Source organism: Vidua chalybeata, chromosome 2 (assembly GCF_026979565.1).
Source record: "Vidua chalybeata isolate OUT-0048 chromosome 2, bVidCha1 merged haplotype, whole genome shotgun sequence".
Taxonomy (NCBI): Eukaryota; Metazoa; Chordata; class Aves; order Passeriformes; family Viduidae; genus Vidua; species Vidua chalybeata.
The window spans coordinates 764,033-778,820 of record NC_071531.1 but is presented as its reverse complement, the minus strand read 5'-3'; the positions used below and the strand labels follow the sequence as shown (position 1 = coordinate 778,820).

Genomic DNA, 14,788 nt, shown 5'->3' with positions numbered 1-14,788 from the left:
GTCCCCTTCTCCTTGTCCATCTTCTCAATAATTTCTGTCATTCCTCCAGCACAGATGGATCCAGGGATCCTCCAGACAGGCAGCAGCTCCCTGGATGCTGTTTGCCACCCTTTGGGACAGTTCACTCCCATTGCAAGAGTCCTTTGTCCTCATCAGCTTCCCGTGGGGACAGGGGTTGGACATTACAGGCTTCCCCAAAGACAGCTCTTTGTCATATTTGCCTCCTTCTTGGGAAAGCTTATTGTTGCTGCTGTTATCCTGTTGGGACAGCTCTTTGTCACTGTCACTCTCCCCTTGGGACAGCTGTTTCTTGTGGTAGTCTTGGCCCTGGGATGCCTCCCAGTCACTCTGCTTGGCTCCTGCGGAGAGCTCGGTGGCATTTTCCCTTTGGGACAACTCCAAGGCACTCTTGTTATCCCCTGGGGAGAGCCCGGTGACATCTGTCCTGGGCACACCTGTTTCTTTAGTTCATCTTCCCACTGTTCTCTTCCCACTGGGACACTGAAGACAGACACCTCCAGCAGGAAGGTGCACACAGCAGTGTTCTGGAACAGGGATAACCCAAGGAGAACAAAGGAACAACAACCACTTTGTGCTCTCCTGATTGCATGAAACATTTTCGTGTTAGAAAAAAGAACAGGGGCAGCTCTACGTGCAGACCAGCCTGACTTTTGTCAGCCCCTGGGTTCACATGTAGGAAGGAAAACTGTGACCTGCTGAGCTGCAATGGGATGAAGAGTTTTCATTTTGGAACAGGAACGGCTGGATATCAGCCCTCTCCTTGCAGCAATTTGTTCAGCCTGGCAGAGGTGAGACATGTCCTCACTGCTCTCACAGCAAGTACTTCAATCTCAGAGCGCAGCCTTAACCCGGAGAGGTTTGTCTTTTCTCCCACTCCCTGCTGCCTGGAGCCAGAGCTCCCCAGCCCACCTGAGCCGTGGTGACCGTGCACAGCCCCACCATGGCCCATCTCCCCTCACAGCCCCACCATGGCACCTCTCCCCTCACAGCCCCACCATGGCCCATCTCCCCTCACAGCCCCACCATGGCCCATCTCCCCTCACAGCCCCACCATGGCCCATCTCCCCTCACAGCCCCACCACGGCCCATCTCCCCTCACAGCCCCACCACGGCCCATCTCCCCTCACAGCCCCACCATGGCCCATCTCCCCTCACAGCCCCACCACGGCCCATCTCCCCTCACAGCCCCACAATGACCCATCTCCCCTCACAGCCCCACAGTGACATCTCCCCTCACAGCCCCACCATGGCCCATCTCCCCTCACAGCCCCACCATGGCCCATCTCCCCTCACAGCCCCACCATGGCCCATCTCCCCTCACAGCCCCACAATGACCCATCTCCCCTCACAGCCCCACCATGGCCCATCTCCCCTCACAGCCCCACAATGACCCATCTCCCCTCACAGCCCCACAATGACATCTCCCCTCACAGCCTCACCATGGCACCTCTCCCCTCACAGCCCCACCATGGCCCATCTCCCCTCACAGCCCCATAATGACATCTCCCCTCACAGCCCCACCATGGCACATCTCCCCTCACAGCCCCACAGTGACCCATCTCCCCTCACAGCCCCACCATGGCCCATCTCCCCTCACAGCCCCACCACGGCCCATCTCCCCTCACAGCCCCACAATGACCCATCTCCCCTCACAGCCCCACCACGGCCCATCTCCCCTCACAGCCCCACAATGACCCATCTCCCCTCACAGCCCCACCATGGCCCATCTCCCCTCACAGCCCCACCATGGCCCATCTCCCCTCACAGCCCCACAATGACCCATCTCCCCTCACAGCCCCACAGTGACATCTCCCCTCACAGCCCCACCACGGCCCATCTCCCCTCACAGCCCCACCATGGCACCTCTCCCCTCACAGCCCCACCATGGCCCATCTCCCCTCACAGCCCCACAATGACCCATCTCCCCTCACAGCCCCACCATGGCCCATCTCCCCTCACAGCCCCACCATGGCCCATCTCCCCTCACAGCCCCACAATGACCCATCTCCCCTCACAGCCCCACAGTGACATCTCCCCTCACAGCCCCACCACGGCCCATCTCCCCTCACAGCCCCACCATGGCACCTCTCCCCTCACAGCCCCACCATGGCCCATCTCCCCTCACAGCCCCACAATGACCCATCTCCCCTCACAGCCCCACCATGGCCCATCTCCCCTCACAGCCCCACCATGGCCCATCTCCCCTCACGGCTGCGGCGCCGCTCGGGCGCCCCCTTGCGGAGAGCGGGGACAAGCGGGACGCTCTCCCACCCTGCTCCCTTCCTTCTCCGCTTTTCCCGCTCTCGCTCTCCCTCTCCTGCCTCTCTCTCTCTCGCCCCCTTTCTTCCCCTCCCTGCCTGTTCCTTCCCCTCTCTCTGCCTCTCTCTGTCCTTGAGCGCGGGGTCACAGCCGCGGCCCGTCCCCTCCTCTTCCTGCCGGCTCCTCCTTTTCCTGCCGGGCCCGTTAGCGGTCCGTCCCCGCGGGCCGGCCGGCGGCACCAGGTGAGGCGAGGGCGGGCCGGGGTCCAGGTGCGGGACCCTACGGAGCGGGGAGGGCGGGAGCGGGGCCGGCTCCTGGGGGTCCCAATCCGTCCCCCCTTTCCCAAATCCCAGCGGGGATCGCTCGGTTCCCACTAGCCAGGGAGCAGCGCTCCCTTTCCCAGCCGGCCCCCTCGGGGGGTTGCGGGTTCTATACACGGTTCTTTAAGACCGTGTATATTTTAAGACCGTGTATATAGGTTTATTGAAATCGGGGCTACCGACTTATGAGAAAGTCACTTTCGGAGCAATGATTGAATTTTTAAAATGTGCTTATTGATCATTCTCTTTAAGTAGTTTTATGGGGTTTTATGGCCGTATGAAAATCAGTTGTTATCTTTGTCTGCCGCCCAGACGGAGTGATATTACTGGATCATAAATAAAAGGTGTTAATGAGCTCCATTATCACAAGCTGATGATTTAATGCCTTACATGGATCAAAGGCAGCTGAAAATACTGAGGATTGATCCAATCCCAAGTACTTGTCCTTTTCCTTCTCTGGGTTAGGGCAGAAGGGCAGTTTGGGTTGTGCAGAAGATGTAAACTCTGCTTATTCTTTGATTAAGCTTGAGGAGTTGATTTGACCTAGTTTTTTTTGTTTGAAAATAGAGTGATATTTCCCTCTCTGTGTCTTTAGCTCCACTGATCCAGCATTTCCCTAAGGACTTCCATGAATAGGATTCAGCCAAGGATTTGGCTGATGTGTGACTGGTGTGTCCAGTTAGTGTTATATACTTCTACTTTGATTTTTATAAAGTCTGACTTTGTCACCTGCTGAGGTCTTGCCCTGGCTGTGTCCCCACACAACCCAGGATCATTAGAATTGCTGACAGAGTGACTCACTGCTATCGATCTGTTCTAATTCCAGGTTTATGCCCCTGCCTGGCACCAGCGAAGGAGGCTGGCCACTGCTGGGATAGAAAGGCTGGCCTAGTGAATCTATAACCTGAGTGCTGGTCCAGATGTCGCTGTGAAATACCAAAAATGTGCTGTGATGACCTCCTTTGCCAACGTACCAGGTCACAGGTCTTGAGGCATTGATCCAAGGGAGTAGGACATTGAGCTGTTGCTGAATATAGGTACAGAGGAGAAGGAAGGAATTTGTTTCAGTAGTTATTGCTCAGCATCAAGCTTATTTCCAGTTTACACTGGCATGAGTTTGATGAAAGGCAGTATAGGCAATAAAATAAACAATAGAAGAATAAAGGTGATAAAAATGCTTCCAGGGAATTCTGCAGTGCAAAACAAACCTGTGTTCCTGTTATGATACCAGGAAAAAAGTAAATTGTGAATTAATTTTCATTTACATTGTAATACTACTACTTCAATAGTAATTAATTAGAAATGTAAATTATTGACTTTAAGCTTAAGGAGGGCAGGGTTAGATGGGGTATTGGGAATTAGGAATTGTTCCCTGGCAGGGTGGGCAGCCCTGGCACAGGTGCCCAGAGCAGCTGTGGCTGCCCCTGGGTCCCTGCCATGGCAGGGGTGGCACTGGGTGGGATTTAGGGTCACTCCCAACTCAAACCATTCTGTGATTCTGTGATTTCAATATTAATCTGTAAAAGAAAGAAATACTGCTGAATTTTAGTAGGGATTTCTTTAATATATCAGGCTAAAGATAAGACTAATGCCATGGAAGTTCTTGTAAGAAAAGGATATTTACCATTATTTTTGTCCAAATGTGTCTTGGTTTTTTATAATGTAGCTGCATCTGAAGAAATCCCCGGTGGCTTTGTGTCATGCTGAGTAACAACATGGGACACTGTTTCATGGGACGGGGAGCCATGATTCCAAGGAAGCTGAAGCCGTTTCTCTGCAGGATGTTGTCGGGTTACAAACCCAAAAACGATGTCAAGGACTCTTACAAAATTCTGGAGCTGGAGGAAGGATGTTCCCTCGATGACGTCAGAAACTCCTATTGCAATCTCGCCAAAAAATACCACCCGGACAGCAGCTCCGGCATGGCCGATTCCAGGGCCTTCATAAGGGTGGAGGAGGCCTACAGGGTTGTGCTCAGCGACCTGTCAGGCAAACAGCAACCAGACCCCGGCGAGGAGGAGGAAGACCAGTTCAAATCCAAGTCCCTGCAGCACAGACACTACCTGAGCTTCGAGGGCGTGGGCATCGGCACGCCGAGCCAGCGGGAGAAGCAGTACATGCAGTTCCGCGTGGACCGCGCCACCGAGCAGGTGCTGGAGTACCGGCAGCAGCGGCTGGAGAGCCGCTATGCCGGCAGCGACCTCAGCAGGGCCAAGGACGTGCGGCAGAGCAAGAAGGTGAAGATAACTCAGGCGGTGGAACGGCTGGTGGAGGACCTTATCCAGGAGTCCATGGCCAAAGGAGACTTCGACAACCTCAGCGGCAAAGGGAAGCCTTTGCAGAAGTTCTCGCACAGCCCCCACATCGACCCCATGACCCACAACCTGAACAGGATCCTCATCGACAACGGCTACCAGCCCGAGTGGATCCTGCTGCAGAAGGAGATCCGGGAGACCATCGAGCGGCTGAGGAAGAGCATCGTGGCCTCCAGGAGGAAGCTCGGGGAGCCGATGACGCTGTCGGAGCAGAAGCAGTGGGGTCGGATTTGCGAGCAGCTCGCAGAAGACATCAGGAAATTAAACAAGAGAGTTGACAACTTCAACCTGGTGGTGCCCATCCTGAGCAGGCAGATGGTGCATTTCAGCACCGACAAGGAAATCCTCCGAGCGCGAAAGACTTACGAGGCAGTCGTGGAAAAGGTTTCTGATTCAGACAGGAAGGAAAACGAGGGGGAAGAGGGCAAAAGGTTTGGGTGGAGGTCTTCTCTCTTGAAGTGGTTAAAACTTACACCGAAATAATTTCATACTAATTCTTCTTGTCGTGGTTTTGAATGCACTTTATTAATGAAATGTAGCGCTAGAGAAATTTCAGGTTCACTGAAAATGTCAAATCCACACTGTTACACTACTTGAAGGAAATTTGGTTGTGTGATAAGCATTTGCATCATAAATAATTATTTTAAAATATTATTAAATGAAATGTGCCAGTTTGGGTTGTGGTAGAGTTAATTTTTCTCATCATTAGTCTGGGGCTGCGTGTTGGGTTTGGGCTGGAGGCAGTGCTGACCACTCCAGGGTGTTTTTATTGCTGGGCAGGGCTTGCACAGCACCTTTTGTGCCCTTCACACCTCCCCACCCCTGAGCAGCTGCTGGCTGGGTTAAACCACAGCAGCAACAAATCAGTTCTTCTCTTGCAGGCCATTTTCCTTCTGCTGAAATCCAAATTGATGCTTCAGCACTGGCCCTGATCACCTTTACAGGCTCTTACCACTTCAAAGGGGAAACAGAGGCATAAGAATAAGAACACATTAAAGTGGAGGCAAACGTCTTGCTGTGCCCTGTTTGACCTTTGCACTCTTATTTCAATACTTACAATACTCATGAATTTTTGGCAGGTTCTCTGCATATTTTTTAAAAGTACATTCACCTCTTTAAGGTTAAATTCAGTGGCCGTGAAGGGAGGGCTCTGGATGTCTTGGCTTGGAACGTACACACGCACAAGTCCATTTTTGCATCTTTAACACAGGAGGAGGTGTTGGAAATTTATTTATTGGTGAACACCCCCTGCCGCGGGCAGGGACACCTTCCAGCTCTGTGTATGAATGCTTATTTCCATCATTTATTCTTGTTTTTAACGAAAACTGTTAATTAAAGATACTTCCCTGAAGGTCCTTTGACGTAGTACTCTCAAAAACCCCACATTTTGATTCGCATTAGGATCTGCAGGAATTGGATCAGAATTGCTGTTCAGACCAGTCCAGTGGGAGATTTCAAGAGCAAATTGAATTCATGGCACAAGGGTAAATAGAAGCCAGTTTGCAGGAAAATGGGACCCACTCTGGCTCAGGAAGAGGCATCAGCACCTTCAACACCAGAGGTGCCATGAAGGGTGAATCAGCAGAGTGAGGGATTTTTAAGTTCTTAATAAAACCACTTGGGTTTAAATGGGGCAGGCGTGACCCGGCCGAGGCACTTTAAATCAGCCTTGCACTGATGTCATCAAAACCTGCCAGGCACAAAAACCCACTTCTGCAACATTTACAGGGACGACGGAAAAAGTAATTTCCACCTTAATTTTAAGTTCAGTGTTTCAGGGCTTGTCTATAATTTTGTTGCTCTGAGCTCACAAAGCCTTAAGAGCAGTGTTTAGTCAATTCTAAAGAACACCAACTACTGCACGCAGAAAATCCAGGAGAGAATGGCCTTGAGAATGAGTTTTTCTGGGTGACACTGGACTGTTAATTTGAACTTGATAAATGTTAATTTTATGATTGTGAAGAAGGGTGCAATCATTGCTGAGCCCAGATCCAAAACCACGTTGTTTATTCCCAGAACCTCCTATTTGTTGGTCTAATGACCACATGCCTTGTGGCTTGAAAGGCTTAAGTGACATCTTAATATGAAGACAAAAGATTATACACATAAATAAATAATTCTATATATTATGAAGATACAATATTTGAGGTATCAGTTTTTCTCAGGGTGAGGAATCTGTTTCTTGCCCAACAGGACAAGTGGGAATGGCTTGAAAGTGAAAGATTTAAACAAAGCATTGAGAAGAAATTCTTCCCTTCTCTAGGCACTGTAGGTGTTGAGTCCTGCTGGGGATTTTTCTGTTTCAGAGCAGTAACATCTCGGGATGAACGTGGAGACACAGAGAAGGGTCTGAGGAGAAACAAGAGCAGGGCATCTTGTAAAAGAAATACGTAAGTGATAAATCTTTATTCTTAGTGCACCCCTGAGGGAGCAGGGAGCGCGGTGTCTCTGGGCTCGGTGGAACACAGCGTGTGCGTGGAAGTTGAGGTTAAAAAGGAAGGAGAGAGGGCTCTGAGTACAATCTGATTCTTTCAATTCCACGTCTGTGAGGTGTGCCCTCTAATCCTCAAAATCCTTTTCTTTGCCCAGGGCTTTTATTCAACATCTGCCTTTTGTCACTTACTTGTTTTGCTGTTTTAGATGGGGTGTGTTCCGCAATGAGTTTATTGACGTGTTTTTTTACCCCTGTATTGCTTGTCCTTCCAACCCAGACCATTCCGTGACTGATCCTATGAATTAGAATTTATCCATGTTTATTAATTCTGCTCAGTTTCAATAAACCAGACACTGGACTGAGGTTTAAGAGCATTTAGGGGTGAACTTTATCTATTCCAACATGGGAGCGACAGTATTGTGCTGCTCCCGTGGGGCAGCTGTGAAAAACGCCAATCGCTTGTTTTTAGAAATTTTAAAAGTTTAGTGACAAAAAACGGTTATAAAAATAGTAATACAATTAGAGTAATAAAAATTTAGAGTTAGGGCAATTACAAGACAATAAAAAGCAAAGAATTACGGACGTCTGGATGTTTTTGGACACTAAACTACCAAAAACATGCCTTGTGAACAAAGGAATAACCCTTAAAAGCAACAGCCTGCTGCATATTCATACATCTCATACATGATGCATAAATTCCTTGCAAATTAAGAATTTTCCTGGTTTTTGTCAACTTCTTCCCCTTAATCCTGGTGGCTCCATAAAGACGGGAGAGAAGGTGGAAGAATGTTTGTCTTTTCTGATAAGGAGGCAGTAACTCTTTACGTGCCCTTTCTCTGTAATCTCTGTGCAAGGAATTTCTTGATTATCTCATCTCTTTCTTGAGCTAGTTAAAAAGTATCTTACATAGCACAGTTTCTATTTTAACATTGTGTTATAACCTAAAAATACATATATCTATATATCTATATATCTATAGATATATTTTTTATATATATTTTATATATATATATATAAATTAGACAGCAGAGCCCAGTGCTGTGGAACGGGGAGAACTGAAAGTGAAACTGCAGGAAATTACTGAAATAAGTGGGAAAAGGACAGCGGGCGTAGCAGAAATGTTCACACAAGCCCCTGATATATATTTTTATATATATATATAAAACCTAAAAACACACTACTTATAGCTTCTATTTTAACATTGTGTTATAACCTAAAATATATATATATATATATATATAACCTAAAAACACATTACTTATAGTTTCTATTTTAACATTGTGTTATCACCTAAAAATACTATATATATATATATCCTAAAAACACACTACTTATAGCTTCTATTTTAACATTGTGTTATAACCTTATATATATATATATAACCTAAAAACACATTACTTATAGTTTCTATTTTAACATTGTGTTATCACCTAAAAATACTATATATATAGATATATATAGATATATAGATATATATCCTAAAAATACACTACTTACGAAAATTAACACAGCGTAACTTTCTAACATTACACATACAGTATTCATTGCAATATTTGCGGAAAGCCAATCGTGAGACACGCACGTTCCACAGCAGCGGAGGAGGCCGCGGGTCGTTCCCGGCCGCGTGGAGGCGGCTCTGGGGCCTGAGGGCGCCGTGAGGGGGCGGCCATGGCGGGAGCGGCCCCGGCCGTGAGGGAGAGGGGCGGGGCCTGCGGGGAAAGGCGGGAGAGCGCCGGCCCCGCCTCTTCCCGCCCCGCCCCGAGCGGGAAGGGGCGGTGCTTGCGGCGTGCGGCGCCGCATTGACCAATCACACCGCTCCGTTCCTTACCCGGCCCCTGGCTGACGCGCGGCGCTCGGATCTGATTGGTCAGAGGGCGCGTCAGTCAGGGGGCTCGGTGCCCTCAGGCGGAAGCGTCTCGCCCGGGAGCGGGTACGTGCGGCCGGGCCGGGCCGGGCCGGGACAGGGACCGGGACCGGGACAGGGACAGGGACAAGGACAGGGAGCGGCATGGGGGGCGAGAGAGACAGCGGGAGCCGGGCCGCTCCCCTGGGACACCGGCACGTCCCGGTGTGTCACGGATTGTCCGGCCCTGAGGCCGCACCGCCGGTGCTCCGCGGGCAGCTGGGGTGTGTGGGGGGAGTTAACGGAGAAAATGGCTCGTTTTGTCCAAATCACAACGTCTTTGGTCGGGCCCTAAGGGCTCCTGGCGGGGCTCGTCCTGCCCCGTCACGGCCCGGTCCCAGGGCGAGCGCAGCGATGGGCTTGAGTCAGAGTCGGCCTCTGGAGAATTGCGAAATTGAGGTTTTGTGGGTTTTTTTGTTGTTTTTTTTTTTTTCTCTGCCTCCTCAAGTCTTCCAAGTTTAATAGCGCTCTTAAAGAACCCCCGCTGCGGGCAGTTCTGGGGCTGAGCAGCAGTAAAGGGATAAGTCATGGGTTGGGTTGGGTTGGGTTGGGTTGGGTTGGGTTTTGGGGACCCTAAATCGACCCTAAATCCCACCCAGAGCCACCTCCCACTGTCCAGGCTGCTCCTCAGTATCCAGCCTGGCCTTGGGCACTGCCAGGGATCCAGGGGCCTTGTAAAGAACGTAAATATCATTAATATCCCTTTTTAATAAGCTTGCCACACAGCCTTGGTTTTGTATAAATACTTAAAAATTAGACAGCAGAGCCCAGTGCTGTGGAACGGGGAGAACTGAAAGTGAAACTGAGGAAATTACTGAAATAAGTGGGAAAAAGACAGCGGGTGTAGCAGAAATGTTCACACAAGCCCCTGATATACTTTTCATCCTCCGTGCATGTGGGGAAATGTGTGACCTGAAGGGGATTCTGATGAGTTGCTTGTGGAGGGTACAACTTCTTCAAGGAAAACTTGAGTATTCTTCATGCCTTTAAGTTTCTTCCCTTTCTCCTTCTGTCTTTTCCTCTCTTTGGAAACAGGGGGGTTCTGTTCTTTACTAACCCCACGCTAAGGCATTTTTCTTCCTGCGGGCTCTTTGTATTTCCTTGCAGCTGCTTTCAGTGAACTCGGCTGGGGAGAGAAGGGCTGGATTTCAGGTGCAGACGTGGAGCTGCCGCGGTGTTTTCTGTCTGCACAGCAGACCGCGGGGTTTGCTCTCGGTGCTGGCACCTGCCAGGGGTGGCTTTTGCAGCTCCAGTGGTGCTCGCCTCGCTCGGAGTCTCCAGTTTGTTCCTGCAGATGTGTTTTTGTTTGCTGGGCGGGGTGGGGAGCGTTCCTGTGTGCCCTTGGGAGGGGAGGAGGCTGATGGAGGGAAGGACAAGGGCTTTGCCTGCGTCCTCCCGGGTGGAAGAGTTTAAACCAGAGAGTGACTCCTGAATTATCCAGGTGGGAAATTCCAGCTGAAGGCGTCTGCCTCCACCGGGGGGCTGTGTGTGGGGAGGCCCCTGGGCTGGCAGCTGTCCCTGCTAATCCTCCTGGGGACAAACCTCAGCCTTGTGCTGTCCGTGGAGCCTCGGCTTCGCTGTGGGGCTGGGATTGTAAATGCAGTTTATTGTTTTCTTCCTCTTTTTCTAAGGAATTGTGGAGAATTACGGGTCATGGAATGGTTTGGGTAGGGAGGGACCTCAAATCCCACCCAGTGCCACCCCTGCCATGGCAGGGACACCTCCCACTGTGCCAGGCTGCTCCAGCCCCAGTGTCCAACCTGGCCTTGGGCACTGCCAGGAATCCAGGGGCAGCCCCAGCTGCTCTGGCAATTCCATCCCAGCCCCTGCCCACCCTGCCAGGGAACAATTCCCAATTCCCAATCGCCCATCCAGCCCTGCCTTGCTTCAGCTTAAAGCCATTCCCTGTGTCCTGTCCCTGCATCCCCTGGAAATTGTCTCTCTCCAGCTTTCCTGGGGCTCCTGCAGGCCCTGCAAGGCCACCCTGAGCTCAGCCCAAAGCTTCTCCTGTGCAGGTGAACAATGCCAGCTGTGCCAGCCTTTCCTCCCAGCAGAGCTGCTCCAGCCCTCTGCTCATCCTGGAGCCTCCTCTGGGCTCTCTGCAGCAGCTCCAGCTCCTCCCTGGGCTGGGACAGGGCTGGGGCAGCTCTGCAGGTGGGCTCTCACCTGAGGGGCACAATCCCAATCCCACCCCTTTCCTACTACTTGTTCCCAACCTCTACCTCTCTGATTTGCTTCATGTCCCTTTTTTCCCACAGGGGTGTTCTCTTGAGGTCCCCTGGGAGGATCTCTCCCCTCCCCTGTATCAGTGCATTCCTTTTCTCTGCCCTGTTAAATCCAGGATATTTTAGCTGGATTTCTTGAACACCTTTTGAGGAGTGGCCCAGCCCTTTTGGGTTGTCCCTGTTACCAGAGCAGCTGGGGCTGCCCCTGGATCCCTGGCAGTGCCCAGGCCAGGTTGGACACTGGGGCTGGAGCAGCCTGGCACAGTGGGAGGTGTCCCTGCCATGGCAGGGGTGGCACTGGGTGGGATTTAGGATCCTTCCCAACCCAAAGCATTCCATAACTCCCTGCTTCCCTGCAGCCACTCCCAGGCAAGGCCCCTCAGCTCCACAGTGGGGACAGCAGCAGGAACCATGAGAGTTCCAGTGTGGGCGGGTGAGGAACTGGGAGGGGAAAGCAGGAATTGCTGCAAGAGAGGGACGGACACAGCTCTGAAGAGGAACAAAGAAAGGGGAGCCATTTAAGAGTGGAAAATGAGGAAGGGCTTCAGGAGCAGTTGTAAATCAGCTGAGAGAGCTGGGAAGGGGCTGAGCCTGGAGCAAAGGAGGCTCAGGGGGGACCTTGTGGCTCTGCACAGCTCCTGCCAGGAGGGGACAGCCAGGACAGGGCTCAGAAAAAGGGACAGGAGGAGAGGGAACGGCCTCAGGCTGGGCCAGGGCAGGCTCAGCTTGGCCAGCAGCAGGAATTTCCCCATGGAAAGGCTGCTCAGGCCTTGGCAGGGGCTGCCCAGGGAGCTTTGGAGTCACTGTCCTGGGGAGTGTTCAGCAGGGGTCTGGGCAGGGTTTAGGGTGGCGCTGGGTGGGACTGGATGATCTCAAAGGGCTGTTCCCACCCTGATGAGCCTGGAATTCTGTAGAAGCACAGCAATTCCCTGTGAAAGCTGTGGGATGAGCAGGGATCTGACCATTGCCAGGGAAAGGTGAGAGGAGAATTATTGAGGAGAATGACCAGATGGCTGAGCCCAGGTGCTGCACAAATTAAAATAACTTTGGGATTTGAAGCAGCCTCACAAGGGTGGGTTTCTGGAGGACAAACTTTTGGATCGTGTTCCAGGAGGTGACCTGTGTTTGTAGCATAAACAAACTGTTTATTGATTGATTTTTATTCCACTTCTTCTCACTGCTGTTATTAAGCAGAAACTGTTCTCCATCAGTCTGTGCTGTCACACAGTCATGAAGGACATTTTTGTTAGTCTTTACCAAATGACTAACAAATTATGAATTATAAATGAATTATGGCAGGTTGGGAAACGCAGAAGTTGACAGTATTAAAACAAATTGGAATGGTGCTAAGAGCAGTTGTGAGTCAGTGAATTAACTTTGTTTTCCTCTTCCCATATTTAAGGTTATCTGTGATCTTTTCTCTGTGCAGCAAGACCTTCTTTACCCTCAGAATCAGGGTTTGATTTGCTCAGTTGGGCTCTTTTTCTCTGTGTTAAGAAGGCAGTAAATCATATTATCTGTTAGATTGGAGACTGGAAACATTAGTGTTTAATTGAGACTCCCTGACATGACTTAAGGACCAAGTTCTGCCATAAGCTTTTGGGTTGTGTGGTGATTTTCTTTTGTAGTTCTGTGTAAGGGAGGTTGTTCTGTGAATGTAGCTCAGTACAGCATCAATAGAGTTTATCATGGAGTGGTTTGGGTTGGGAGGGCTTGAAAACAATCTCGTTCCCTCTCCTGCCTTGGCGGGGGCAAATTCCACTGGAAGGTTCTATATAAAAACCTGAATTCTGTAAAAACCCCCAGACTGTAACTCACCAGAGCTGTCCAACACCTCGAGATGTTCCTGATTGATACTGAGAGTCTGCCTGGAGCAGAGGCTGGACAGAGCTAAAGCAGTAAAGCAGGGATTTATTAAAAAGCCTTCACAGGATTCACCTTGGGCAGTGCAAGAGCCCAGCCAGGGCACACCCAAAATGGACTCAGAGTCAGGAATTCTCACACTTTTATAGGTTTTCCACTTCCCTATTGGGGTTCATTGTCCAATTCCAGCCCCAGGTGGTGCAGTCCCACCCTCCCAGATTGCTCCCCTCATTTTGCTGTTGCTTGCACTTTTTGGGGCTGAAGCTGCAGCGGTGTCCTTGGTTCTGGGGCTGGAAAAGGAATGTTCTGTGTGCCTGAGCTGTGAGGGGCAGCTTGCTGACACTCCATGTGGAGCTCGGAGCTCCACACTAATGCAGTGTACAGCTGCATAATGCACTACAGAATCTGGAAGGTGTGAAAGCCCAAACTGAAGGCATCAATCCTGACCTCACCCTTGGCTGTGTTTCAGGCACTCAGGAACGGCTGTTGATGGAAGAGTCCAGCGGAGAGTGCCGGGCCAGCGGGGCAGCGTGGGCCGTGGCCAGGGCAGCGTGAGCCGTGGCCAGGGCACTGTGAGCCGTGGCCAGGGCACTGTGAGCCGTGGCCAGGGCACTGTGAGCCGTGGCCAGGGCACTGTGAGCCGTGGCCAGGGCACTGTGGGCCGTGGCCAGGGCACTGTGAGCCGTGGCCATGGCAGGGTTCCTGGACAATTTCCGCTGGCCAGAGTGCGAGTGCATCGACTGGAGCGAGCGCCGCAACGCCATCGCCTCCATCGTGGCCGGGGTGCTGGTGAGCCACAGACAGTCACACTTGTGCCTCAGGTTCTGCCAGTTCTCCCTTTTAACTTCCCCAAAGCCAGCCTGTTCCTTCCAGGGCTCGCTGGGGGGTTGTCAGCAGCGTTTTCACCAAGTCCTGTGTGACGTTGCTGATCGTGAGCCACTTCTGCCCTCTCTTCTTGAAAAGAAATTCCCCGTGGATTTCCTGCAGAATTGGATCTGTTAGAACTGCTCTGTTCTGCACCGTCTCCATCTCATGTGTGTTTAGAGTCTGGATTCTTGTTCTTCAGGAGAAGAAGGAACAGGGAATTTCACGGAAATTGCACAGGGAATTTCATAGAATCCCAGAAGGGTTTGGGTTGGGAGGGACCTCAAAACCCATCCATGGCCAGGGACACCTTCCACTGTCCCAGGCTGCTCCCAGCCCCAATGTCCAGCCTGGCCTTGGACACTGCCACAGCTGCTCTGGGCATAAATTTATCCATACCCCACTCCTTAATTTGCACAGAAAGTGTGGCTGATTCCCAAGCACTCCTCTGAGAACAGGAACGTTGGGATTTGTGCAGGCACTGCCCATCGAGCACATTTAAGTCACTGTCCAGAACTGGTGCTTGTTAGAAGCCAGTTAAGGCACTGCTGTCCAGACCCCTGGCCTGCTTTCCCTGGCTGTCC

General features: G+C 51.2%; 2 protein-coding genes and 1 long non-coding RNA gene across 7 annotated transcripts in view; 2 read left to right on the top strand and 1 right to left on the bottom strand.

Moving 5' to 3' along the window:
- The first annotated feature begins 2,096 nt into the window (after positions 1-2,096).
- DNAJC28 (DnaJ heat shock protein family (Hsp40) member C28) lies at positions 2,097-5,589 on the top strand. 2 transcript variants are annotated; one of them, XM_053936368.1, is made up of 3 exons: positions 2,097-2,522; positions 3,427-3,577; positions 4,267-5,589. In XM_053936368.1, the coding sequence occupies exon 3, from the start codon at positions 4,301-4,303 to the stop codon at positions 5,396-5,398; it is 1,098 nt and encodes a 365-aa protein (XP_053792343.1). In that variant the 5' UTR covers positions 2,097-2,522; positions 3,427-3,577; positions 4,267-4,300; the 3' UTR covers positions 5,399-5,589. The 2 variants fall into 2 exon arrangements, with proteins under 2 accessions (XP_053792343.1, XP_053792342.1); XM_053936367.1 differs by having other exon boundaries at positions 2,101-2,522; positions 3,427-3,637.
- Positions 5,590-7,025: 1,436 nt separating this feature from the next.
- LOC128784600 (uncharacterized) lies at positions 7,026-9,050 on the bottom strand. Of its 2 annotated transcripts, none has more exons than XR_008429551.1 (3): positions 8,847-9,050; positions 7,539-7,644; positions 7,026-7,264 (listed from the first exon to the last, which is right to left on the bottom strand). It is a non-coding gene; the product is annotated as an uncharacterized LOC128784600 (long non-coding RNA). The 2 variants fall into 2 exon arrangements; XR_008429550.1 differs by having other exon boundaries at positions 8,886-9,050.
- Positions 9,051-9,200: 150 nt separating this feature from the next.
- TMEM50B (transmembrane protein 50B) overlaps positions 9,201-14,788 on the top strand; it is a 9,932-nt gene continuing 4,344 nt past the window's right edge. The window contains exons 1-2 of one of the 3 annotated variants that reach the window (XM_053933270.1): positions 9,201-9,279; positions 13,810-14,129. In XM_053933270.1, the coding sequence (XP_053789245.1) occupies positions 14,031-14,129 (99 nt within the window). In that variant the 5' untranslated portion in view covers positions 9,201-9,279; positions 13,810-14,030. Of the gene's footprint in view, positions 9,280-9,394; positions 9,418-9,571; positions 9,652-13,809; positions 14,130-14,788 lie in introns of those variants that run through there. The other 2 variants (XM_053933263.1, XM_053933273.1) reach the window with 2 other exon arrangements.

Coding starts and splice junctions, on each gene's coding strand:
- DNAJC28 (XM_053936368.1), top strand. CDS start 4,301: ATGCTGAGTAACAACATGGGACACTGTTTCATGGGACGGGGAGCCATG.